Raw genomic sequence first — 27,359 nt, forward strand, 5'->3', positions numbered from 1 at the left:
TCTATTCTATTCTATTCTATTCTATTCTATTCTATTCTATTCTATTCTATTCTATTCTATTCTATTCTATTCTATTCTACTCTACATGCTGGGCCAGGAGGCTGTGGAGGTAGGGTCTGGATGAGGCCCCTTGCTCAGGACCTGTCCTTTTCTCCCTGCACAAGCCCTCACCCTGGTGTGGCTTGCGGCCAGCTTGGCCCTCTGCAGCACAACACCACCCTCTGTTCAGGGTGTGATGGGAAGGGGGAGATAAAGGTGTGCTGAAAATACTGCCTGGTTTAATTAATGCCACATGCCTTTCACTCTATAGGTTGTGTGGATTGTTAATTATTTTTATAAAGAAAATAATTAGTCCCAATCAAGGCAGCAGCTCTCCAGAATTACAGCTCATTAACCGCTCTCACATTTTTCTGTTCTATAAAAAGTCATGTGGTGCTGATGAAAATTACAGGCCCTTGGAATCAGCATTAAATACAAATTCAGACAGTGTTACCATCCCATTACCATCAACTGCATCAACTCGGCTTCGGTAATTGCAGCTGGAGATGAAGTGCAGGGATTTCTGCTCTGTGCTCTCTCTGCAAACAAGCACTCTGCCCATTAGTTTGCCGGAAACAACGGGACACCAAGACACAGCTTGGCTAAGCATGTCCCCAAGGAGATGGCACTCAACAAGGAGGAAGGGGAAAGCAAGGCAGCTTTGCCAGGGATGAGAAGGGGAGGGCTGCTTGGGTTCTGTTCAGCTCCAGCTGGTGGTTGGGCTGCTCCTGCACAGAGCAGGAGGACCATGCAAGCCTGGTACTGGTCTAAATTAGAAAGGTGAAGCAGCTAATGGTGCGGCAAATGTGTCCTGTGACAGACAGAGGATGGAAAGAGCTGGGAGATGTTGAGGGGACGAGGAACAACCTTTAAGCAGTGGTATTATCCTCACAGGGTCTGGTGTAAACAAGGCAGGGGGGGATGGTCTTGTTGAGGATGCAGGAGCAAACCCCAGCGTGTCCCTCTGGAGCATGCTGGTCCAGGGGCCAGCTCTATCGACCGCTGCAGAGGCCTCCCTCGCTCAAAGCCTAATTGAAAGGAATCAGGGCACGTTCCAGGGAGTTCAGGCAAATCGATACCGACGCGCTGGGGAGGGCGAGCGGGGGCAGCAGGGTGGCTGTGCCCCAGTGCTGGCTCTGCAGGCAGGGCTGAGGCTTTGCTGCCTGCTTTCCCACCATGGAAAGTCAAGGTGAGACCTGCTGTCCTCTGCTCCGGACAAACCCAGCAGCAGCACAGGGTGAGGGTTGGCAGCGGCAGCCCACGGCGAGGAGGGGGCAGGGGAGCCACGGGTCCTCAGGATCCTGCTTTTCACTTTCCATTAATCAGGGATGAATGTGCCTTCAATGGCATTGGCAGCCCAGCAGAGCCAGCAGCCAGCTCTTTGGCCCATGAGCCTCCACTGCAAAATTAACCCACCCATCCCCTTGGCAGCTGCTCCCATGCCCTTGAGAATCTCAGCCTGCTCAGAGGGATGAGGATGGGAAAATTTGGGCTGTGGGTGGAAAGCTGGGGAGCCCCTGAGAGCAGTGCCTTCTGCCATGAGGCATTAAATAGTGGGAGCCAAACCTGGTGCTAGCACTTGGTGCTGGTGTTGGACATCTCAGCACCTTCAGGCACTCTCCAAAACATCCAAAAAACCATTCCAAAACATCCGAAGGACCCTCTTGACCTGAGCTGGCTCTTAACCCACACATGGGAAACGTCTGAGAGAGCACAAGGACAGGTCCAAAACTGTGTCAATGATTTCTCCAGCCACCAGACAGAACAGGCAACAGAGTACCTGTGTCCAGAGATGCCCTGGGATCCTGGGGAAGATGCAGCCAACATATCCCACGTCCTGCAGAGCTCAGCGCTGCACAGGGCAGCCAGGCTCTGGAGACACAGGTCACCAGGAGGTCATGTCCATCCTTGATTAGGAGGCACAGGGCACAGCCAGGTCAATACTCCATGCACTCCACCATTCTCCAGTGTGTCAGGCTGTAGAATATCCCCAACTCAGTGATTAACCAGCAGCTCCCTTTGTTCCTCTGCCGGCAGTGCCCACCCAGAGCCCAGTCCCTCTCCCCAGCGCACGTTACTCATCTGCCTCTGCTCTCTGGTGGCCCTGCACCATTGTCCTCCATCAGCTTGGCCAACGCCTGGCTGATGGGCAGACAAAGGCAGGGGCAGCTGCAGCAGGCAGATAACCATGGAGCCTGTCCCACGGCGGCAGGGCAGGGCAGGCAAAACATGGTCACCAGGATGCTTTGTTGCTTTGGGGTTTTTCTTCCTACATGTTCCTGAACTTGGAGGGGGGTTTGGCAAATAAAAGCTTCACCCCGTGGAAGAAGCACTGCTGGACCAACTTGCCTTGCTTCTCCCCATCATAACAAACTGCCCATGTGCTGATGGAAGTGGGGGTGCAGGAAGGGGGGCTTGGGGGAAAGGTTTGAAGAGGGCAAAAGATTTATAGGAAACAGATTCCCAGAGTTAAACCACCAGCCTCAGGGGAAAACCATCCCAAAGCTCTAACTGCCTCCCAGATGTGGCCATGCCCTCTCTGCCCAAGGAGGGCTGGTCCACTGCCTGCAGACGATGGAGCAGCAGGGAAGTTCTGTCTGCATACTGCTCTCCATACGTGTTATATGTGCACTGCTTTGGTGGGCACAGATCAATTCAGCAGATGGCCTTTAACTGGGAAAGCTCTCTCAATGCAAAAATATTTCTCTTGCTGGGCAGTAACTAATTTCTCACCCTGGCAGTAAGGTAGCTAACATCACAGCCTCCTACCTGGCTCTCTTCCAGTCACACCCCAACACACATGCTCCCAAGCACACCCGGGCACGAGATAAATTCAGTACAACCCATTGCCAAAGTGCTATCAAGTCCCACCAGGACAATGTGCTGCTGGAATTCGGTGCTAGTGGCAGAGAAAAGACATTTTCTCATCAGTCTGTGGGTTCCAGAGCATTTTCAGCTGCTAGCATGTGAGGTGGGAATCTGGGTCCCGAGGTGGGAGCATGAAGGTCTTTGCAGCTTGTACCAGCGAGGAAGTGGGGTGGAAGGAGAGAGACGAGCAACGTTTCCAGGAGAGGACCCTACCCTCACTTTGCCAGCCTAGGCACTCAGGAGATGCCCTCCCTGGTGCTCCCACTCCTGCCTGTACCCTGCACAAGGCACCCAGTCAAGGCTGGGCAGCAGCAGCAGCTTTCCTTAATGCCGAGACATAAATTAAACACAAAGTGTTAAACAGGTCGCCAGCAAAGCAGTTAGCCCCAGTCTCTCTGCCTTCAGGCTGCAGACCCATCTCAGACAGCCTGAAACTCCAGGAGAGTTTTTAAATAAAGATTTTTTTTTCCCCCACTTTGGGATTTTTCTCTGTTTTTGAAGCCCTTCCTGCAGTCCCCACTGCACTGGCAGGGGAAGCGCTCCCGCTGCTATTTTTAACCTCCCTGTGTTTGTCAGCGCTTTCGGCTCGAGTGCCTGCTGGAGAAGCCAGCTTTTTTTGCAGCACCCAGCATCCCACAGAGGGTTCTGTGTCCTTTGCTAGGTGATGGTGGCACCAAAATGTGGGCACTGTGCCTGGCCATGGTGCTGGAGGTGGTGGTTCGGACAGCTCATCCCCCCCTGGCGTGTGCTAAACCTGTGTCACACCGAAGCTCTGTTATGGATGCCGCGCTGCTGAGATCCACCGCTCCTGGCCGAGCTCAGGCATCACAACCTCTGCATCTTTGTACACCCCTAGAAAGCCAGGAAGTGGGGCTAGGAAAACAAACTGGACCCTGGGGTTTGGTGTTTCTCCCTGCCCTATGCTAGGAATGCCAAAGGGCTCTGATCTGGGCATCCAACACAGCCCTGTTTTTCAGCTGGGGGCACCACTGGGGATCAGGGCCAGACCAGGGACTAGGAGACACAGGCAGGGCAGGGCAGAACTGCAGGTCACAGCAGACCTACACTCTCCTAGGAGAAAAGAGCACCAGGGGGCTTGAGTTTGACCAGGTCTTATGGAAAAGCCCCAGCACCACCTGCAGCCAAAACGTGGGTGGGATTTGCTGGCCTGGCCTGGGCTTTGCAATGATGAAGAGGCTTCAGTAGCTGCAGGGAGAAAAGGAGGAGGGGGGGTATGGAAAGGATGGTCATGCATGAAATGATTTCATTTCAGTGATGTGGGGTTTGCATTTGATAAATTCATCTCAGAGAAAAGTGTATATACAGAAAGGTCCAGCTGCCAGACATAGAGACGTGGGAAGGAGTAGGAATGTGGCTGAGCAGACAAGGGTTCAGCTCCAGCTGCCTCGGGAAGGAGAAATGGCCCAAGCCTGAGGACCTCCAAGTCAGCAAGAGTAGGGGCTGCAAAGCCCCCTTCTGGGGACAAAGCACAGCAAGGCAGGCTGCTCTGGAGGCAGGACGGTGACATCAAGCAGACAAGAGCAGCCTCAGGATCCACTCTTGGGCAGAAGCCGCTTAGCAATCCCTGGCATCAGGATCATCGCTGCTATTTATTATTTAGGGCCTCACAACCCTAAATATTTATTAGCTAGATGTCAAGGGAGGGTTGTGCACCTGTGCACAAGGTTTAAGAGCCCTGCTCTCCTGCCTCTCTGGGAACAGGAGATGAGCAGGGAGAGATCAGCAGGGACAGGGGCTGGCCAGAGCCAGTGCTGCCACAAGACATCTGGCAGCTCACCCTGAACTGGGCAGGGATGGGTCCCAGCTCCATGAGACCCTAAACTGCCACATTTCACCCTGAGATGTTGCTCCACACTTCAGTCTCTCAAGCACTGGGATAGTGCCGAGCACTGCAGGGGAGGAGGACCCCATAGCCAGTGCAGACACTGTGAACCCTCACTTCAAAGGAGGGCCAGGCTATGTCCATGTTCTTGCTGGAGCTACAGGGCCAGATCTGGGCCCCCGAGCAGAGCACCCAAACTTTTACAGGTCAGAAGTTGCCCATCCTCCAAATCACCACAATTCCATCCACCCTTCTGGTTTCCAGCTCCTGCAGAGCTGCTCTGGGGACAACTCAGCCTCGCATCTGCTTTTAGGTGAAGGTAACAACAGCTCTCATGACCACAGCAGGTGTGCAGCTCTAGGAAGCAGCTCAGAGCTCCTATGGGGGCTTCCAGAGGCCACTTTGTCTAAATCCTTAGGTGCTTCTCATGCTGATGCATGTCACCTGGTTAAGGCACCCATGGATGCTGAGCCTGCCTGTGCCACACATATGCTCACTGCATCCCACTCAGCCCTGGCAGGAAGCTCCTTCTCCCTGACACACTGGCAGGGCCATTGCTCTGAGGACAGAGGTGTCCCCCCCCGCACCTGGAGAGACCAGCAAGGACACAGCCACCAGCACCGATCCAGCGGAGGGACAGATGGACGGGTCGGGGTGGGGGAGGCGGAGGATGAAGGCTCTGCAGACAGCGGGGAGGGGGTCTCGCAGGCATCCCCGGCTCTGCCCCTCGCTCAGCTTCCGAGCTGCCTAATTAGCTCTCCCTGCTCCGCCGTCCAGCTGGAGCCGGAGGGCAGGGGCGGACAAAAGCTTCCCTATTGACAGCCCCTCCGAGGAAGGGGCTTTTCTTCTCCCCCTCTACTTTTCTTTTCAGACCCCTCTCCCCCCGCCTGGGCCGGGGCCATGGGCTCATTAGCGCCGGGCTGGTCGGGATCGGAGGGAGCAGATGGCAGCCAGGCTGCTGGCGAGGCCGGGCCTGCCGCCGCCTCTCCCCGCAGAGCAGATGCCCCGACAAGGGGGGAGATTAACGGGGGCGGGGGCCATGGGCACGGCGGGGCCTCCAGTGGGGGCTCCCTCCCCAGCAGCACACTCTGATGCCAAGGAGGCTACCAGCCCGCGGGGAAAGAATTGGCTATGGGGATACCAAAATGTGGCTGGGAAGGTAGAGATGGGATGGGAGAGAACTGGTCCCCAGCTCACCATAAGTCCCTGTTAGGGCCCCCCTGCTAGGACCAAAGCACTGCAAAGGCCATGAGGGAATTACAGCCACCTTCTGCCCTCACTGGGGGTACTGTGACCCCCTGGCACTGCAGTGCCACAGATGCTCCTGCCCAGTCCCAGCACAGCCACCCTCATCCCAGCAGCTGCAGCAGCAGTGCCCAAACCCATCTCCAAGATCGCTTGTGGTGGCAAACCAGACAGCAAAAGAGGGCTTAATCCCACTTCAGCAGCACCCCCTCCCTTCCCCCTCCACACTCAGTGCCTCCTGGGGGATTGAGGGTTAAAGCACAAATCCCCTGCTCTGCCCCGGTGTGACCCACTTAGACCATCTGGCAGGGAGGGATGCAGGAGCCTCCTTTCTCTGGGTGCTGCCGGTGCTCACCCAGCATCACCAGCTGCCCCAGGAGCTGATGCTGGCACCTGCAGTCCTCAGCCTGGCCAGTGCCCTCACTTTTTGTGTGGAAGTGGTTTTCAGATGAGTTTGGGGGTACTGGGCAGTCTCTGCCACACCGCCGTGGCTTGTGTGGGAGCAGGAAGCCCAAACACGTCCAAAAAGCATCCACAAGCTCCTGGACTGCCACCAGCTCCAGGTCCCAGAGGGACCTTGGAGCATCTCCTGGCCTGGCTGTCCCTGGCAGCTGCAGGTTCCCCAGCAGAGTGATGCTGATGAAGTCTGCAGCAGCACTGGGAGAAGTCAGGCCATGGAGTATGAAGGGGCTCCCAGCTACTACACCATGGCTGAGGTCATAGCCAGGGAAAGAGACACAGACAGAGGCACAGCCAGGAGGGAGGAAAAAGGATCCTGGCTGTGAGACTGCAGCTACAGCATGGCAGTGATAGCTGTCCTCAAAGCCTGAGCAGAGACAGGTGGCATCTTATCATGGGAGGCTTAAAGTGTTTTCAGCTCACAGGAGCTGAAGCCTTTTGCAGCTGTTGTCAGGTGGGGGCTGCAACATCCTTATGGACCAATGGGAGGGAGCAGGGACACCCTGGCTCAGCAGAGTGGCTTGGGGCAGGGTAGGAAGGTTTCTGTCCCCATTCCTCCCCAACCAGCTGGGCACACAAACCCCTCCAATCCCATCCTGGGATTTTGCTTGCACTGGAGCAACCTCCCTGCCAAGGCAAGTGTGGGGACAGTCCCAGCTCTGCCCAGTCCACCCCACACTACTGAGTCCCTCAACTCCAGCTGCAGGAGCACTGCCGCTGCCTGTGTGGCAAAACCCTGCTGGGCCTGGCATGGGGAGAGGTCAGTTGGAAAAGCCCCTTTCCCCAGCACTTCAGTTTTTCCCTTCACACTGCAAACTGGTCAATAATCCATTTACTTTGGTAGATCCCTGCTCTGGGCATGAAGCCCTGTTGGGGGCTGGAGTACATGCCTCCTCCCTCCCTCTCCCCCCTCCCCCCCCAGCAGGACCAGGAGGGAAGAGATTAATGTATTCTTTTGTTCCAGGATGAACCTTGGGTTTAGCAGAGCTTTAACCCTACAAACCTCCCAAAGAGCTTGAAAGCAATTTATATGGAAGAGGCATTATCTCTGGGATCAGCAGCAAGGCAGCAGCAAAGACTGGGGCACGGGCCAGAACCAGCTGGAAGAGGGTAAAAAGGAAAATCACCTTCTGCCCTGGAAATGCCAGCGTTACCCCACAAGGATAAAGGATTGAGCCCTTAGCCACGCTCAGGGCACCCTGGGGGAATGGATTTAGGCTTTGCCCACTGTGGGGGTTCCCAGCTGGTCCCCATGCTACAGGAGAGCCCCTTCAGATCCCACGAGGGCGCACGCTTAGCCAGCAAAACAGAGATCCAGATAATCTTAGTTCCTCATTTGGCTGACTGGTCTCCCTGCCTTCTCTCTCTGGTGCACTCTGCTCACCGGCACTGCAGTCATTTGCTCTTAAATTAGCCGGGAGCATCGTCAGGGAAGAAAGGCCAATCCCAGCAGTGGCACAGGGAAACCTTCAGGAAAAACAAACCCAGCGTGGAGCTGGGTGAGGAGCTGGCTGCAAGTGGAGCTGCTGCCAGCCTCGGGGCTCTGCTCTCCACAGAAGGGGAGCAGGAGCCTGGCTCTGGCCCCTGCTGGGCTACAAACATGCTGCTGTCTCAGGGTGCTAGGGATATTGCTGTGTATCCTGATAGAGACCCTCTGCAAGGCCCCTGGGAATGTGCCATCTGGCATCCCATAGGCACAATCCTGCCCAGACAGCAGCCATAAGCTCCTTGCAGAGCCCTGCACGATGCCAACCAACAGGCAGACCTGATAAGACAGGCTGGGGACCAGAGTCTCTCAGCTCCCCCAGCCTTAGGCTTCAAACTCTCCCCAAGCAGCAAAGCCACTCTGTGGCATGGGGGTAGGGGGTGCCCCCACTTGACATCTCAAGTGAGGGCAGTGGCACAGATGGCTGCACCACAGGGAATGCTCCCCTAGCCTCAGCTAGTGGCACACACTGAGAGGAGACAAAAGAAGCTGGGCTGCACCAACACCAGGACCCGGTGGCATCACAGGCAGCTGCTCAGAGCACACCACAGCTCAGGGACCCTGTCACGGAGGATCTGGTGGTGCCAAGGTGCAAAACGGGGCAAAGCCAAGCTGGCAGGACAGCTGTGTGCTGGGAGCTCCCAACCCCTGCACAGTCAGTTCCCCTCTTGCAGGAGCTGGCACATGCATTCCTTAACTTTTTGATGGAGCTGCAAACACCCTGAGCTGCAGTGCCCAGCCCGGCTGGGATGCCCGCAGCGATCCTAGCTGCCGGTCAGAGCTGTGCATTCCTCCTGTTAGTTGGGCTTGCTGCATTTCCTCAGCAACTTAATTTGCTGCTGGATTACATCGCCAGTGGAGAGATATTTAAGCAGCTTAGCTTGCTCAGGTACATTCAGACAGGAGAACATGAGAGCCAGCACCCAGCCTGCGGACAGCCCCTTCAGGTGCCAACACAAAAGAGGAGAAAGACGTGGTGGTCCCTCTGCCCCGTGAAGGCTGAAGCCCTGCAAACTGCCTGTGGAAGTGGGATTTGCTCTTCTCCTTTGGAAGCCTAAGTTGTGCCTTTCCAAATCTCCTACCCTGATTAATGGCCATCAGAGAGACTGGAAAAATTCTCTCTATGGCTGCTGGGCTGCAGGGACAGAAGCAACCCCAACATTGCACATGGAGCAGGACCCTCATCCCCATCACTGCTGTGGCTCACAGCCTTCACTGGCACAGAAGGCATCCAAACCAGTGAGCTCCCTGCTCTTTAGTACAGGCTGAGCCCCTGACACCCAGCCCACTGCAGACTGAGCCCCTCTACAGACCCATCACCTTCATGAAACTTTGGGTTATTCCCTGCACTGGCTGGGGAGCAGCAGCAGTGGAAATAAAGAGCCAAGAGAGAAGATAACCAGCAAAAGCCTCCTTTCCTTGTAAAAGCAGTGCAAGGAGGATATTTTTAACCAGTGTTGAGGAAGCAAAATCAAACTGATCTAAATATGAGTGTGGTGTTGTGAGGAAGCCACACAGCTCCTTGCCCGTGTGGCAGCCCAGCTGAGCAGCCCAGTGGCTACAAGCAGCCCCCTCAGCTTGTTTCATGGGCCATTGCCTCTGGCAAACATGGGGGGCACCAGCCACCCTGGGAGTCGGAAAGACAGGGCAGGCAGGGACCAAACATGCAAAGCTGAGACACCTTGACTTTGGAACCTGGGGGGAACCCATCCTGCAGCTGCCCCAGTTCACACTGTGTGCAGGTTCCTTGGGCAGCTGCAGCCCAAGAAACGTCCTTGGGGTGCATCAGCCTCCTCCCTACTCCAAGAAAGAGTTCAGTGTGATGAAGGCTGTTCCCCTCCCTGGGCATCACCTTGCTATTGTTCCTAGTAATGAAGTTAGTCTGAGACAAGCCAACCAGTAGGACACGTGCCTCAGGGGTCTGCATGGCAGGGATGGATGTGGCCACACTTTCTGGCTGATGACCCTCACCACTGCCCCTCCCTCCACAGCCAAACCAGAAATTTCCAGGCCCCCACCTGCTCCCCAGAGGAGGCAGTAATCTCCTAGGTTCCAAGCATCACCAAGCCAAAGCTTCACAAGCCTGCTCCCATCTAGAGCCCAGGCAGCCAACATCCCCCTGCCCCAGGCACGGAGGGAGATCTCCAGGTCGTCCAGCTGCCAGCTGGGGGTGGGGAGGAGGAGATACTCCTGACCCTCCAAATGGGCGTGTGGGGGGTGTACTAACTGGGAGTGTGGAGAAGGATTAGGGTGTCCAGAGGTAGGAAGGAGGCTATCTATGAGCCCCTCCGTGCCCTGGCAGCTCTTACCTGGGCATCGGCTTGCGGGCCGTGATGCTGGCCACGATGATGCTCTCGGGTCGCGGCGTGGCCACGGCTTTGAAGGTGCCTCTCCAGAACTTCTCGAAGAGCTGCTTCTCGCCTTGCTGCACGCTGGCCATGGTCCTCCCGGGCCCCAGCCCCGCCGCTCTCCGCGGTGCTGAGCTCTACATCCCCGCACGGCCCCGCTCCCTACCCGGCCTGGCTAGGCTAGGCTCGGCCCGGCCCGGTTCCGTTCGGTTCGGTGCCGGGAGCTGCCCCGACACTGCCCCGGCGGGCGGGAGATTTGCTGCCCGAGCCGCCCCCGCCTCCCGTTTTGTGCCGGCGAGGCGGAGAGAGGGGCCGGGCCCCGCCGCCGTCCCCTCCCCGGCACCGCCTCCCGCAGCTGCTGTCCCCGAAGCCGGCACAACACAGCCCGGGGGTGCGATGAGCCCGGTTCTGCCTCTCTATAGACGGGGCAAGCGAAGCAGCTCCCTCCTGGGCTAGATTCACTTTCCTCCCTGCGAGCTGCCTCACTGAGCACCCTGAACCAGGGGACCTGGGGGGCTCCCAGGCAGGTTTTCCAGCTCTCACTGACAGACCCAGGACCTTCTTTGCTCCATCCCCATCGTTATCACCCCCAGCTGAGGAACCACTCCCAGCTTGATGCTTGATCATGGACGCCCCTACAACTCACCCTTTGTGGGACGCAAACCCTCCAAGGCAAAGCACCACAAGGCCCTGTCCCCCGGTATAAGTTACCACTAGCCTTTGTGTTTGCCCACTCCCAACTATTAACGAGACAGTTGGAGGACAGAGAAAAGAGGGAGAGCCTCGGACGGCTGAGGGAGAAAGCAGCAGGAGGTCAGAGAGTCCTTTCAGTAACTGCCCTACAACGAGAGCAATACAAGAAGGAGATTGTAGAGATCTCTCTTATTTTCCCCCTCCCATCCCTTCCATTTAACAGGCACTGATGGAGGGGCAGTGATGGGGCTCAGTAGTAGCAGGCTGGGGAACCCTGCGGTGAGGTCCCAGCCAGCTCAGTATTTAAGCCTCTGGGGCCAGGCACATGGGGAGGGGAAGGGCTGGTGCAGCGGTGCAATTTCTCTGCACTGAGCACAACAGGAACATCTCTAGGAGAAAATGCTTCTTCTACCAGATGCTTTGAAGCACAAGTGAAAGCCGGTGACCTTGGATGAATGAGTGACTCTCTCTGTTGTGCCTTGAAAACCCACACAACACGTTTATGTAAGTGACGGCGGGAGAGGGGGGGGGAAACAATGGAGTCGGGAACAATAGGTGGTGGCGGAGGCAGAGAAAGAACGAATCGCGGAGCAAGGGAACCGCTTTCCCCGAGATGAACACAAAACGAGCGGAAGGCTTGTTCTGACAGCGGGGTCTGTCCCGCTCTGACCCGTTTTGCTCTCTGCCCCTAGCGCCAGGGCCCTGCCCCGCTGGCACCCGCGGCCGGGCGGCTCGGCGCTGCGTCCCCGGGCTGGGAGCGGCGGGGCCGGGGCCCCCGCGGCACGTGCCGGCCGGCAGCTGCAGGCTTTGTGCCGCAGGGCCCCGGCGGCTGGAGACGGATGCTGGGGGAGTGCCGGCAGCGGGAGCGGGCACGGATCCAAACAGCCTTTATAGAGATGCAGGCAGCTCTGCCAGACGTTGCCCGAAACGCCTCACTGGGAAGGGTGACATTCACGCAAGGCCCAGAGATGCTCGCTGGGAGGCTGCTCCCCCCCCGCGAACCCCACCCCTACCCCAGAGGCGATGGGGCTGTGAGAGGCTGGCTATGAGCTGCAGCTCTGCTCTGGCCTGGGTCACATCACACATGCCATGGGCAGGAAAGATGTGGGAGCGGGGACCTTCCAGGGACTGCCACAGCCAGCAAATAGCGGGGCATAGTAAGAGTTGGGGAAAGGGCTGGACAGGTCTAGAGCAGCCACACTGCCAAAGTCTGGCTGGGGAAGGGCACAGGCAACAGCCCGGCAGACACAGCAGGCACCTCCCAGTCCTGAGACAGCCACCCGCTAGCAGCAAGGGGTGCTGCTAAGTGCCCTGTTACCCTCCTCCCACGGCTGGGCAGGGACAGGTACTTACCATCCAAGCAGATCCAAGCCTGGGTTTCCTCTTGTCCTCCCAGCCATTCCCATAACACACAGCCTGTTCCTTAGGAGCCCCTTTCCCTCCAGAGCACATGAAACTCCTCAAAGAGAGACCAGGAATCAGCACCTGTGTCCTTGTTCTGATCCGTTTTGTTGCTGAATGACCCAAATGCAGCGGGGGGGGTCAGGCAGGAGCCCCGCAGCCAGGTCAGCCCCAGCCCTCTAATTGCAGCTCGTTAACCAAACACCCTGCAAGGCATCAGCCTCTGGATCCCCCTGGGCTTTGCAGGATGAGTCCAGCCACCTCCAGCTGCAACCAGGCTCCTTGTTCCACCCCAGGGCATTTCACCCCAGCAATCCTGCAACAACTCTAAATGCCCTAAAATTAACTACCAAATAACAGGAATAATAAATGTTTGCACTATTAAATTAGCAGCACGGGTGGTGTGTGGGCAGGAGGAAGGCTGTGATCATTACTACAAGAACCCTCTCTCCTGGCATACCTTGTGGAGACATCAGTGAGCCAATTAAGCAATTGGCTCAGTTAACAGAGGCTCCTAGGAATAGACCTCCCTCCTATAGAATAACTGCGCTGTAACAAATTGTCTCATAAATAAGGGCTCTGAAAAAGCATCACCAGACACCCTGGAAAGGCTCTAGATCATCTGCAGGGATGATCCCTTACATTTCCAGTGCAGCTATTAGCCCAGGGCATCACCCACCCAAACCCCTGCCAGCAGATGGGGGGGAAGGTGCCATGGGGCACAGGCAGCCCCTCCTTGCCCTGAGCCTTCAGGGCAGTCAAGGACATACTCTGGGACTAGCACCCCCCAGAGCCCTCACAGATACTGCCCATGCCCTGTGAGACTGCCTGCCAGCAGCATCCAGCTGTGGTTATTTGCCCTGTGGGCACTGCAATAAATGCCACCCTGGGTTATTCAGAGCCATGGGGCTCTGCCAGGTTTGGATGTTTGGATCCAAAGGGGGGCAATAAACTGCAGCAGAGATAATAGGGAAACTGGGACTTGGAGGACAGCTGCAGGATTTCCTCCAAATAAACGAAAATGACACAAAGGATTGAGCCTGGGCTTTCCCCATCCTGCGTGGAGGGCTGCAAACAAGACTCTCCCCCAAAGCTCCCAGCGCCTCAACACCACTCACTGCACCCATCTCCACAGCCCTGTAACTGCCTGCACCTCATGGGACTCCAGAGAGGGGGTCGCAGAGCCCTTCTGGGGGCCCAAAACCCTCCAAGGAAACCCAAACCCTTCTGAATCTGCCCCACAGAGCCCTCCTGGGGACCCAAACCCTCCAAGGAAACCCAAACCCAGGCTCAGAGGAATATCACAGTATAACTGAGGTTGGAAGAGACCTCGAGGATCGTCGAGTCCAACCTGTATGGAGATGGATGGATGCTCAGCAGCCCCAGCTCTGCCTTCCCCATATCTAAAGGGCCCAAATCTCCCTTTTGGCAGGGTTCAGATTTGGGGGTGATCAGGAAAAGCGAGCAGCCCCTGCTCTGGGTGAGCACCACTGTGGGCATCCAGCTGCTGTCAAGGAGGACAAGCTCTGGGGCTGAGGGATGAAGCGACCAGCAGGGTGAAGCTCTGCATGCTCAAGCAGTACCCAGGGGGAGGGAAAGGAGAAAATGTGTTTAACTAGGATTAAATTTTAATCTGTTCCCCCTAGCAGAGAGATGAAAGCTTGGCTTGTCCTGGAGCTGCACAAGTATTTTTTCCTATAGATGTTGAACTGTATTTTATTATATTACTATTATTATTATGTAGGTTGTACCCAGCAGGAAGAACCAGAGCCAGGTTTTGCCCAAACCTCCCTGTTCCCCACCTCCAGCCAGCGTTGGTGTGGTGCTGCTCCACCCCTTCCCCAGCCACACAGGTTTGCTGTAAATGCAGAAAAAAATCAATAATTATCTTTGGAAGCATTCATTATCACTCAAGAGTCAACAAACAAAGCCTGTGAGTGCCCTCTACTCATGGCACTTCAGAATCACCTACCAATTATTCCCTTGACTAAGCCAGCCCTGCCTGGCAGGAGGGGGATTCTCCACCACGTGCTGCAATGCTGCTGCCTCCTGCACTGTCTTCCTGCTTTGCCCAGGGCGGAGGAGGAGGAGGAAGAGGAGGAAGGGCTCCTTGCTTAAAATAACACCTGCTGCTGAGATGTGAGCCTGCAAAAGCAATGCTCACCTCTGCTTCAGATGCCATGGTAGATGCAGATGGATGCTGAGTGGGGTGGAGGGGTTGGGAGATCCTCAGTGGGGTTTGATCCCAGCTGTTTTTCCCAAGAAAGGCAGAGAGGAGTGGGCTGTGGGGCAAGGGAGCAGCGACAGCCATGGGACAATGTGCAGCCCTGCCTGCTGAGCTGGGGACAGCCCTCAGAGGGTGGGGAGAAGCTGAGCAGCCTCACACCACTGTGGAGCAGCTTTACCTTGGTAAATGCATTCTGCAGAGTCAAACACTGTGAAAGGATGTTCTTCATATCTGGTTCCCCCCCTTGAAAGGCTCATGGCTGGCCTTGCAGCCTGGGCAGCCCTGGGCAGAGCCCAGCACCTAGGGTCCCCTTTCCACCTGCCCCCATGGCCAGGTACATCCAAGGATGAGGCACTTGCCAAAGGTCTCTTCTTTTGTCCTTCCTTTCTCCATACATGGAAGACCTGTTCTCACCCATGAGAGACCTGGGAGCACCCACAGCCCTGGGGCAGCTGCAATGCACCCCCCAGGGCACAGCACCTGCCCTGTCCCTTCCCTCCACCCTGCTCCCTGTGTCTCAGGGAGCAACAAATAAGGGAGAGGCTGGGGAGCAGAGCTGCAGCCACGGGGCTGCGGGCACCACAGTGCATCCCTTGCTGGCAAGGGCCATCCAGCAGTGCCCAGCTCAAAGGCTTTGGGATGCTGGACCTGGAGTGAGGTGGCTGGTGCTGGGGGGATGAAGCTGTGCTCCTTTGGTCTGAGCTGATAAAGGCTGAGAATGCTCATGTTCACCCCCACTTCCCTACCCCCAGTGCTGGCTCCACCACTCCTGTGCAGGAAGGGAAGAGGAGAAATGTGGGCTTGAGGCATGAAAAACTTCACTGGGAGTGGGACCGGTGCAGGCTGTCACCCCTAGGATGCAGGACACCCCCAAGCAGGCCCCATCTGCCTTGCAACAGCCCCCAGGACAGATATCCCTCATCTCCAGATGAACACCATGGACCTGCTGAGCCCCTGCATGCCCCTCCCCAGGGCTACCTGAGGCAACAGGACCAGACCTCTGTGCCCACCTCAGTGGAGGCAGCTGACTTCTCCATCAGCAGCCCACACACCCACACCAACAAAAGCATTTATTCCTCCTCACTCACCTACCAAGGCCACCCAGCCCAAATATTTAGACAGCAGCAGAAGAAAGGCTTGGGGAGAGGGGAGCAGGAGCATCCATAGGCAGAGCTACATGCAGCTGCCAGAAAGGGGAATGAAAGGGCAGGAGCAGAGGGGAGGCAGGAAAGCCAGACCATGCCCTTTTTATTTGCTTTGGCTCTAAAAAAAGCTCCAGGGTGGGAAGGGGAATGGAGGAGTGGAGAAGAAAACAGTTTTCCCCCTCTGAGCTACAGAGGCCGTGGCAGAAAGCTGTCCCCCAGGGACCATGCGGCGAAGCTGCACAGCCGCCACGGCTCTCCAGGCACCGCTGCTGAAAGGTCAAATGTAACTGGCAGAGGGGGATGGAGGGAGACAGAGCCCACAGCCACACATGTCCAGGCAGCAGAGGCAGGGCAGAGAGAGGAGAGCCCCTTGCCAGGCTGTGGTGGGCATGGGCAGCCCCCAACCACAGGCAGAGGGCCCCAGTACCCTAAGGATGTACCAAAGAGATGGGGAGGGTGAAATGCAGAGCTGCCCTCCTCTTCATCACCTTTCCCAGCTGGCATCTAGCAGCCTCCCATCGTACAAAAAGCCCTGTTGTCTGTTGGGGTAATCAGCTAGCAAAGCAGAGGCAGCTTGGTTGGATCTCAGCCTCCAGCTTGGGGTCTGGCTGGCTGGAGGGAAAGGTTCAGGGTGCTCAACACAGGTTTGGGCTGCAGAGCTGGAAGGCATCAGGCTCTTGCCTCCAGGATGGGAAGGGTGGAATGAGACAGTCCCAAGATGCATGTCCTTCTCCAAGATGGCACCAGGATTTTACCATTCTCAGCTGACACCAGGTCCCAGGGTCAGATCCTGCCCACTCCTAGTCCAACACCTTCCTGTGCCTGGCTGCACCTCACCGCACTGAGCTCATGAGCCAAACCAGGGTCAGGAGGATGCTTGGTTCCCCCAAACTGCTCAAACTTTAAAAACGCACCAGGGCTCAGCACCCCTCACCTTTCCTTGGCCACCCCAGCTGCAAGAACCCATCTACCCAGGGGAGCTGAGATCTCAGTGAGGTTGGAGAAAGACAAAGTGCAATCCCCACCTTGGGCTCAGATCTCAAACTCATCTCACACCACGAGGCCTCCATCCAAAGCCCACCAGGGATAGGGAAGATGCCACCCAAGAAATACACAGCTGGCCACAAACCTGCCTGGAGTCTGTTGATGCAGTTTTGTTCCATGCAATCCTCTCTCACTGAGGATTTTTTTCCCCCTCTGGATTTTCTCCCCACTCTGGATTAGTGCCCTGGGGGAGCAGCAGCCACGGGCATAGGAGCCTCTCCAGCCCTCACTGTGCTGCCCACACCAGAGGGGAATGAAGCAGGAGAGAGCAAAGTGCCATGTTCCAGCTTTCATAGACTATTTCTTATAATGGAGAGGAACAAAAATGCTGTAAAACAAAGCACTTGAGGGTGTCAGCCTGAGTGTTAAATGAGGTTTGGCTGAAGACCTGCTTCGACTGTAAAACCTCCATGGTTTGGATTGGGGGCATTGCCAAAGTCTGGGGACAGGCAGCAGCAGCCTGGGAAAGAGGCTCTTGTTCTCCTCCTGGGGTGTGGGATGCTCCAAATGGGTTGCAGGATGCTGCAACCTGGGGTGTGGGATCATAGAATCATTTCAGTTGTGAAAGCCCTCTAACACCATTGAGTGCAGTCATCAACCCTACACCACCATGGCCATTAAAACCATGTCCCCAAGTGCCATGGCCACACATTTCTTGAACACCTCCAGGGATGGAGACTCCACCACCTCCCTGGGCAGCACATCCCAATGGCCAATCTCTCTTTCTATGAAGAATTTCTTCCCAACATCCAGTTTAAACCTCCCTTGGTGCAGCTTGAGACTGTGTCCTCTTGTTCTGGTGCTGCTTGCCTGGGAGAAGAGCCCAACCCCCACCTGGCTACAACCTCCCTTCAGGGAGTTGGAGAGAGCAAGAAGGTCTCCCCTGAGCCTCCTCTTCTCCAGGCTAAGCAACCCCAGCTCCCTCAGCCTCTCCTCACAGGGCTGTGTTCCAAACCCCTCCCCAGCTTTGTTGCCCTTCCCTGGACACCTTCCAGCAAGTCAACATCTTCCCTAAACTGAGGGGCCCAGAACTGGACACAGGACTCAAGGTGTGGCCTGAGCAGTGCAGCACAACTGCTGAAGTGTCAACTTTCAGAGCAGAGGGAGAGGTTGGGCAGCAGACACTTCCCATTAAGGAGCACTAATGAAATGTGAAGATGTTGTGCTGTGCTGTAATTTTACATATTTTTTTGAGCACAGCTGCAGCTTGCAGTGCTGTTCCATTTGTGGCTAATTTAAGTGCCAATTAAACCAGGCAAAATTACAGCCAAGTATGCCTCGGGAACTGATGTGACAAGGGACAGGCCCTGGAGCCCCAAATCTTGCTGACCTTGCCATCATCATTTGAGCTGATTTACAAGTCAAATCAAGAGCCACTGGCTCCTGGTGCTCACCGAAAGGGTCACAGCAGATCTTTGGGGATGTCTGGATTTGCCATCTGGGGTGATTTGAGGACCCCACACATCCCATGGCTCTGGAGCAGCTGGGGGCATCTGCATGTCCCTGGCTTTTGGAGGTGTCCATGGCTCTTGGAGGTATCCCTGGCTCTTGGAGGTGTCCTTGGCTCTTGGAGGTATCCCTGGCTCTTGGAGGTGTCCTCTTACCTGTTTGATGTTGGCCAGGAGTTCAAACGAGCCTGGGGCTGTGGCAAATCTTCCTGTTTGGCTGGGGAGCTGAACTGATGGCAGAGACCCTGGGCAGCAGCACAGGATCCAGGCCCAGAGCACAAACCCAGGCTGGGGATAAGGCTCACCAAGCTGAGCTGAGGTCTAGTGAGGATGTCCATCTGTCTGTCTGTCCATATGAGACACTGTGCTGGCACCCATGTGTTTGGAATGGAGAGCAGAGCTGATCAGCCACCCTGGGAAGCAGGAAATGGGATTTCACCTTCCCAGTGCTCAGCAGAGGCTGCAGGAACAGCTGGGTAGTGCAGGATGGTCTGGTGGGGCCAGGCTTGTCCTGCTCAGCCCCCACCACAGGGCTCCCAGCCCACTCCCACCTGCCCTGGGACACACAGCTCTCCCTGCTTCTCTCCTAAATGAGGGGCAGAGGCAGCTGAGGGCTGATGGGCATCACCTGCTGCCCATCAAAGAGCCGAGGCTGATGGGGAAGGAGACCTCATCTCCCACTTGTGTTCACCCAGCTCCTTGCCTCTGGATCCCCCCTTATGCTCACTGCTGCCTGCAAGATCCCAGCCCACCTGAGCGCCTGGGCTGGTGGCAGAGCCCACCCTCAGCCCTCTCCGCTCCTGCCGCCTTTTCCAAGCAGCTGTTAACGAGGCCATGCCTCATGAACTCCAATTAGCGGGCAGGTCATTGCCATCAGCCAGCGCCAAGCCCCAGCGCCCGCAGCCGGGTGAGCAACAGCCGCGGGGAAGTGGGACTGGCCCCGGCATCTCCTGCCAATGCTGGCCCAGGCACCAATCCCACTGTTGGAGGAGGCTGCAGCTGGGGATGGACCTCCCCAGAGTGGCTGCTAGCTCCTCTCTAATTAATCCAATTACAACTTTGCGTTGGCGGAGCAAGCGGCGGATTAATTGCGGTTTGCTCCAGGTACCTGGCAGGAGGAAACGCTCCCCTCTTCAAACTGGCTTCCTGCTTGCTGTTAACTATCAAAAGCCCGGCCTCAAACCCAGCTGGTGAGGAAGGCAAGCCTGTCACCAGCATCCTCCTCCTTGGGAGAGTGGAGAGCTTGCTCCTCCCCAGGCTCCCTGAGCACCTGCAGAGCCCTCCTGCTGCTCCTGAGAAACAAATCCTCACCTAAGGCTGAAATAGCAAAGATTAAGGGGGGGTGAGGCTGGGAGCAGGAGCAGGCTGCTGGCACCCAGATTTTGTAAAAATAGAATAAAAAGGAGATTATTTGAAACAGTTAGTTGTTTGGACTGTCAGGAAGATGAAAGTGTCAGGACTGAAGGGATGCTGGTCACGATTCAGCGCTCATTAAGGCAGGAGAAGGATTCGTTTCATATGCGTGATTAACTCCTGGCCACTGATGATTTACACAGCAGATGATCAAAAGAGAATTAATTATTCACAAACCAGGCTGCTGCCAGCCCAGCCCTGGTTCCCCACAATGGCACAGCCAGTGGCCCCCAAAAGCTGGTCCAAGCCTGGACCCAGCTGTGCATTTTCTGCCCCAGCCTAGGGCTGTTTGCCCCCACAGCCCCTAGAGCACCTTAGACTCACAGAACCCCGGAATGGCCTGGTTGGAAGAGACCTAGAGGTCATTGAGTCCAGTCATAACCCAGCATCTCCCTGTACACAACTGTCAGACCAGCCCCTCAGCTCCTCTTCCAAATGTCTTTTAACCCCCTTCAAGGGTGGTGACCCCATCACAGATCCACAGATTGCATCAGGTTGGAAGGGACCCTCAAAGGTCATCTTGTCCAACACCCCTGCAGTCAGCAGAGACACCTCCAGGTGGATGAGGCTGCCCAGGGCTACATCAAGGCTGATCTTGGAGGTCTCCAGGGATGGGGTCTCCACCACATCTCTGGGCCAACTGTTCCAATATTTCACCACTCTCATTGTGGAGAGCTTCCTCCTGATGTCCAGACTAAGTCTCCCCTGCTCCAGTTTCAAACCATTACCCCTCATCCTATCACCACAGGCCCTTCTGAACAGTCCCTTCCCAGCCTTCCTGTAGGTCCTCTTTGACTATTGAGGAGCTGCTATGAAGCCTGCCCAGAGCCTTCTCTTCTCCAGGCTGAACAGCTCAATTTTTTTCCAGCCTGCCACCCCCTTCCTGGGAGCCTCTTCCACTGCCTGATGACCCTTTTGGTGAAGACTTTTCTTCTGTGTATCTAATAAACCTTCCCTATCTTTGCCTAGAATCACTGCCTGGCATCACAAACATTGCCTTGACTGCACCCACCAGGCATCTCTGGCATCACCATGTCCAGTGTGTGGTGGTTTTCCATGCCCAGTGTGCCAGTGCGTGGTGGTTTTAGGCAAAGTTAATGGGAGAGGGGAGGAGGGGGATGCGAGGGGAGGGATTTCAACCCACCAGAGCAGTGCCAAAGCGGCTTGGTGCTGCCCGGTCTTGCTGCCAGGGAGGTATCGGCTTTCTGACAGCCAGCCGATAATCTGCTCCTCCCTTCGCGGTGATTAACCCAGGGAAGGCTTCTCTCTCCTGACACCTTTTGTTTCCCGGGTGATTGATGGAGTCTCTGCCGTTACAAATCCACGCCGTAATTAAAGGCAGGAACTCCCCTCCCTCCACCTGATTTATTTTTTAATGCAGTCCCCTTTTGATCTCTTCTCCCTCTTAATTAAATTACGAGCCGTGAATCAACACCCTGCCACTACAGAAGCTGCTCTGCCTCGCTCCCTTCCCTCCACCCAGAGGGAGACAGCGTCTCCAGATCTCGATGACAGGGGGACAGGACCAAGAGTCCCAACAACCACCAGCTCTGCTCCTGCATGGGTTTTTTGAGGAGCACAGGGGCTGGGGTCCTGTGGGCTGCTGAGCTCGTGGAGGGAAGCCACCATGGAACTGTTGAGGCTGGAGGAGGCTTTGAGTCTTTTGCAACCCTTCACCTGGAGTGTGGTGCAGAGGAGGGTAACAAAGCTGGGGAAGGGCCTGGAGAATAAATCTTATGAAGAGTGACTGAAGGCTTGAAAAAGAGGAGGCTGAGGAGAGACCTCATTGCTGTCTACAGCTACCTGAAAAGATATTGTGGAGAGGCTGGTGCTGGTCTCTTCTCCCAGGTAATTAGTGATAGAACAAGAGGGAATGACCTCAAGGTACGACTGGGCAGGTTTAGAGTGGGCAGTAGGGAAAAAAAATTCACAGCAAGAGTGGTCAGGCAGAGAGGAGAGGAGATTCGAGGAGAGGAGATCCGAGGAGAGGAGAGGAGATCCGAGGAGAGGAGATCCGAGGAGAGGAGAGGAGAGGAGAGCCCTTTGAGATGTCACCAAGCCTGGATGTGTTTAAAGGTGGTTTGGATGTGGTGCTAGGGGATATGGTTTAGGGGTGAACCTTGCAGAGTAGGGCTCTCAGTTGGGCTTGGTGATCCTGAGGGTCTCTTCCAACCTGAACGCTTCTGTGATTCTAGGCACTCACACCACTACTGCTAAGCCACTACCAACGGGACCCCTCTCACAAGACCAGGGTGCAGAGAAGGGAGGGCTCACAGAGTCACATTCACCACCACAGCTCCTGGGGGGCCGGGGAAGCCATGTGTCACCAGGTGTGCTGTGCTATCCTATCTCTTTCCTGCACAGCCTGGTGGATGACAGAGCTTCTAATGCAGGATCATGGTGCTTTGCATTTAAATACTGTGCGCTGTTGGCTCCTGACCGCAGCAGCCCTGGGGCAGGAGGAGGAAATCAAGGAGAGCTCCCAGCAGCTCTTGGAGCTTCATCCCACTGTAGGCATCTCCTGAGGACAGCCTGGGACCGAGGACAGGGAAAGCAGGGACAGACCCCCGCATCCTCTGCCTCATCCCTCGCCGAGTGCAAATGAGCCTGATGCTAATTTAATGAACTTGTGATGATTATCGCCTTTATTTTTAAGTCTGCATTCCTGCAGGAGTCACCTTCAGCGGGGAGAGGCGCGGGGCGGCGGTGGGGGCAGGCACTGATTGCCTGCATCTGATTAGCAATTACACTCCTGCACTTCAGTGGTAAATACCATCACCCCGGGCTGGGGACGAGGCCGTGGCGGATTGCGGGGGGCCCTGGGAAGGAGGCTGGTGGGGGGAACCTGCAGGGGTGGGAGCAGCACTGGTATGGTGCTTGGTGCATGCACAGGGTGGAGCAGGAGCTACCTGGCCAGAGGGGACAGTCCCTGAAACAATCTGCTGCCCAAAGCTTTTCAAGGCTGCAGGGGGAAGTCTCTGGGGAGAGCTGGTTGCCTCTCCCTCCCTTGGGATCCCCACATCCTGCAGCCAAAGCCAGCAGGCTGGTGCTTTGGGGCAGTTATGAGCTGTGGCTTTAATATGGCATGAGAGTATTTGCCCCATAAATCCCAGAGAGCAGGTTTATGGCTGAGCTTTTACCAACTGTTAATGAATCAGTTAAGCCTACAGGAGGAAAAATGGCATTCACCCACCCTACATTAGCAATGATAAACATATGAGAAGGGACATGAGGCAGTGCTCCAGCTGGGCACAGCAGTGCCTGGCCACTGTGGCAGTGGGGCCATGAGTCCTGTCTCCTGGGCCACCTGCCCTGCCCCTGGAAGCCACCAGCCATCCTTTTCCTGTGAGGATGTGGGATGCACATGGCTGAGCAAGCTTCTAGTCAGTTCCCCCAGCAAACTGGGGATCCCCTGATCTGGGACATGACCACCAAGACACAGAGGACCCTGGCACATCTCCATTTCCCAGGGTTCAGAGGTGTCCCAAGGAGTTCTGCAGCTGCAGCCAGCGCTGAGGCACTCAGCAGCATGGAAAAGACACAGGGTGCTTGGAGTGTGCTGCCTGCCTGCCTGCTCCTGGGAGGTGAGCTGCTTGCAGAGCTGTCTCCTTGCTGCACAGCCACTATTCCTGCAAGAGCCTTGATTGGGAAAAGACATCTGGAGAAAGGTGGCAGGGAAAGCAGCTGGCTCTGAGCTGGGGTCTGGTGGGTCCCAAGGGCTCCAATGTGCAGGGAAAGCACCAAGTGTCCCCTTGGTACCAGCCCCACCAACCTGCTGGAGCAGAGCCACTGAAGTCCTGTGGCTTTATCACCACTCACCCCCTTGCCCAGGGCTGCTTCCAGCCTGGTGGGAGATGCTCAGCTTCCCCACTACCAACAGCCACAAAACATCTGAGATTCAAGCAGACAAATTAAAACCTGGAGATGCCATAAGACCAGACACTGCTGCTGTCATGGGTGAAGGGAAACCTGGGCTGGAAGCCTGAACCCAACTCTAGCTGCTGGGTTGGGGGGTACCAAGTGAGAGCCTTCTCCTGAGAAGAAAGGGGCTGAGGAGAGGTATACCAGGAGGGCAGTTTCACTGCTGCCACTGGGATGTTTGGCCAGGGAGAGGAGCTAGGAGCAGGTGGGCTAACAGTGGTGGTCCTGCCAGGTACAGCACAGTGCCTGCTCCCACCAATGCCATGGAGCACAGGGAGTCCCCACAAGAGCTGGGACATCTCCAGAGGAGCACAGGGAGAGACAAGCAAACAGAAATGCAACATTTTCCTCCACTGCTAAGGTTCCATCAGTGCTGGCTGGCTGGGTTTGAGTGAGCCTCTAGTGTTTATATTTGAGAGGAATACAATTTAGCCAGCAGATTAAAAGCAAATAAGACCCATGTGAAGGGTCCCAGTGCTTCCACTTCCTCAGAGCCACCACATGCCGTGGCAGGACAGGCTGTGTGGTGATGATGGCATCTCAGGGTACCCTCAGCATCCTTGCCAAAGGCTCCCCAGGCTGCTGGCCTCTCTTCTGGCTTTCCTGGCTTGGGATATGGCCTTCTGGTTCCAGCACTGCATGGGTGCTCCCCTGGGGACTGTATGGCAGGGGAGGCCCCCTCAGCCAAGGAAGGACCACCACAGGGGCACAAATGGTCCTCCAGCAGGCAGGCACACTGAGGAGCCTAGACTCATTCAGACAGGACACCTGGTGAAAGAACACCCATGGCCACCCAGCCTTCATCTGCCCACCTTGGTGAGCTGGGTGCACTGAGTCTCTGAGGCAGCAGAGCTCTGAGGGGATGCAAGAGTGAGGTGATCCCAACCCCAGGCCAACCCTGGCAGCAGCTGGGGAAGAAGCCCTGCTCTCCAAAGCCACCTCCTGTTCAAACAGGCACACACGGCTGCTGCGCTGGCAAGCTCGCAGCTCTTTACTACTACTTTTAGATGAGCTGGCTGTTTAAACAGCACTTAAGTGGTACAGCTGCTGGGTTGTAAAGTGTCTCTGTGACATGAGCCCCTGTTCCCAGGCACTTTAAACGCCTCTGTGTAGAAGAAATTAGTAACAAAGTGAATTGTGCTCAGATGCAGCTTCTGGAGAGATAAAGCAGTGGCGGGGGAGCGGCAGAGGTGAGGGAGAGGAGTTCAGCCTTCCCTTCCTGCACTCCCCCAGGCAGTGATGGATGATGTTGTTTGCAAGGGTGTCACCAAACCAGGCAGGGATGAGAGCAAAACAGGCTGAGGTCCACCAGCCTGTCTGCTCGGGGTCATTGCTGGTGATGATGGGCATCTGGAGGCTCCTGGCACAATGGTAAGTGGCTGCTTTCTAGGCAGGCTGCCTTTCATTCCCAGCCCAAGGCTCAGAAGCCAGGAGGGATGGAGTTGGCTCCTGCCACCAGTGGGGTTTTGGCTGGGTCTCGCCCAGCAGCCTGCGATCAATGCTCAACCCCTCTGCCAACCCTCTCCAGCTTCAAATGGCTCCTGGCTGCTGGTGTTTCTTCCCTGTGTGATGGACAGAATTTGGGAAACCTGTAGCCTAAAGCCCTCTACATTCTCAGCTCCTTCATCTCCAGCCTTTGCCAAATCAATGCAGCAGACAAACCCTCCAGCCCTCCACAGAGCTGCCCTTGATCTCAGTGAGCAGGGAGAAGGAAAAAAGGCATTTATGAGGATGCAGGTTCACAAGGAGGCCTCATCCCTGGCAACATTCCAGGTGAAACTTGATGGGGTACCGAGCAACCTGATCTAGTTGGAGGTGCCCTTGCTGACTGCAGGGCAGTTGTACCTTTGAAGGTCCCTCCCAACCCACCCCATTCTGTGATTCTGTAACTCATCCCGTGCCCTGAGGGCAGGGAGAAGCTGGCCTGGAGAGAGCATCTTCTGCTTTAGGCTTCAGCACCAAAGGGAAAGTGATTTCTTCCCAGCTCTCAGCTGGAGTTTTCAGGAAGCAACTCCTCTGCAGAATGTCCTTGGCTGGGGAGCAGCAGTGATGGGGACCTTGGTGTGATGGCTCCAGCAGACGTCACACAGCCATCGTCAGTGGTGATTAATGAGACATGAGAGCTGTCAGTCAGAACTGCCTTGAATCTGTCAGCAAACAGGATAGGGGAGAAGCTGCTAACTGGGGTGGGCTGGGCTGTTAGCTGTGAACCCCACTGACCCTGCAGGCAGAGTCCCTGTGGTGTTCAGACAGGGAGTACAGCCCCTCAGCAAGCACCATTTGCTCCCAATTTTCAAGAGGATTTGTCTCACAGGGCCCCCAAAATCTCTCTTTTCTCTGACAAGAGCAGAAATTATCCACTCAATCCTCAAAGAGCAGTTCAAAGCCTTTACATCACTCTCAAGATTAATTAGCAGCTAAATAATAATCCAGGATAAGTCTTACCAAGGTGTGAGAACCACAGCATGGTCAGTCAGTGATGGCAGGGATCTAAGGCAGGAGAAAGCTTTGTGTTCCCTGTCAAATCCAGCATCTCCCAGGAAAATTCAGCCTCTTCCCATAACAAATAGCAGTGCCAGGAGTCAATCCTCAGCAGAGGAGCACTTCAAACAAACCCCACCTCGGGCAGAGGGGCTGTGTTTTATGTGTGTGCTCAGGCAGGGCAGCAGCAGAGCTCTGCTCCTTCCTGGCCAACCCAAGTGCCCACCGAGGCAACACGTGGTTGACATTGTAGGAGACAGGCTGTGAGTGGCATGGGGCTGACAGACAGGTCCTGAGGCAGGAGGCTCAGGAGAGAAGCATGTGTAGCCTGAGGACAGCCTTTCAATAAAGGAACACCGTGCCAGAGCTGGGACATTGTCCAGTACAGAATTGACCAGGTTGGAAAAGACCTTTGAGATCACCGAGTCCAACCTATCACCCAACAGCATCTGATCAACCAAACCATGGCACCAAGTGCCTCATCCAGGCTCTTCTTAAACACCTCCAGTGATGGTGACTCCACCACCTCCCTGGGCAGCACATTCCAGTGACCAATCTCTCTTTCTGTGAAGAATTTCTCCCTAACCTCCAGCTTAAACCTCCCCTGGCACAGCTTGAGACTGTGTCCTTTTGTTCTGGTGCTGCTTGCCTGGGAGAAGAGACCAACCCCCACCTGGCAAACAGAGAAGTGGCTCTGGGGGCCGTCTGCCATTCCCCTGCCCCGTGCTTACACATCATGGCTGGGCACTGACCCACAGACCTCTGGCATGGCTCAACAGCTGCTTTTCATTGCTCTGGATTCCCACCTGGCACTGCTGTCCAGCTCCAGCAGCCATCACTGCAGGCTACACGATGCTCCTCAAGCCATGGGGGAAAGCCTCGCAGCCCCACCGGCCTGGGGGTGATCTTCCTGTGCTTCCAAACCCCTTTTTCCCAGGCACCTCCAAACACTAGGAAGAAAAAAGAACCCCCCCCAACCTAACAACAAAACCTCCTCAGCTGCAGCAAGGCAGCTGCAGCAGGACACTTAGCTCATATAATGCCCCATTTATTTTCAATTACCGTGGTGCTTTCCCCCCTGCCTCCTGCCCTCCCTCCCCAGGCACTCGGCAGAACCCTGGTGGAAAGTTTGCAGAGTTGCAGAAGAGCCACGGCAGGAGGAGCAGCTCCAGCACAAGATGAAGGGACAGACAGGATGGGGACAGCGCTGGCACCTCAGACAGCAGCCTGGAGCTGGGGGGAGGACGGCAGCCTGGTGGCAGTGGGGTAAGGCTGGAGACCTGGGAGCTGTGAAGCAG

The 27,359-nt window shown here is 55.9% G+C and overlaps 1 protein-coding gene across 5 annotated transcripts in view; it reads right to left on the bottom strand.

The window, feature by feature from the left end:
• Window positions 1-10,617, bottom strand: part of SRRM4 (serine/arginine repetitive matrix 4) — a 50,867-nt gene extending 40,250 nt beyond the window's left edge. For all 5 annotated transcript variants that reach the window (XM_068161776.1, XM_068161779.1, XM_068161778.1 and 2 more), the window contains exon 1: window positions 10,250-10,617. In XM_068161776.1, the coding sequence (XP_068017877.1) occupies window positions 10,250-10,380 (131 nt within the window). In that variant the 5' untranslated portion in view covers window positions 10,381-10,617. The remainder of the gene's footprint in view (window positions 1-10,249) is intronic.
• Window positions 10,618-27,359: the final 16,742 nt, after the last annotated feature.

This window comes from Melanerpes formicivorus, unplaced genomic scaffold, assembly GCF_026170545.1.
Source record: "Melanerpes formicivorus ecotype bairdi unplaced genomic scaffold, bMelFor1.0.p_v2 SCAF_60, whole genome shotgun sequence".
Lineage (NCBI taxonomy): Eukaryota > Metazoa > Chordata > Aves > Piciformes > Picidae > Melanerpes > Melanerpes formicivorus.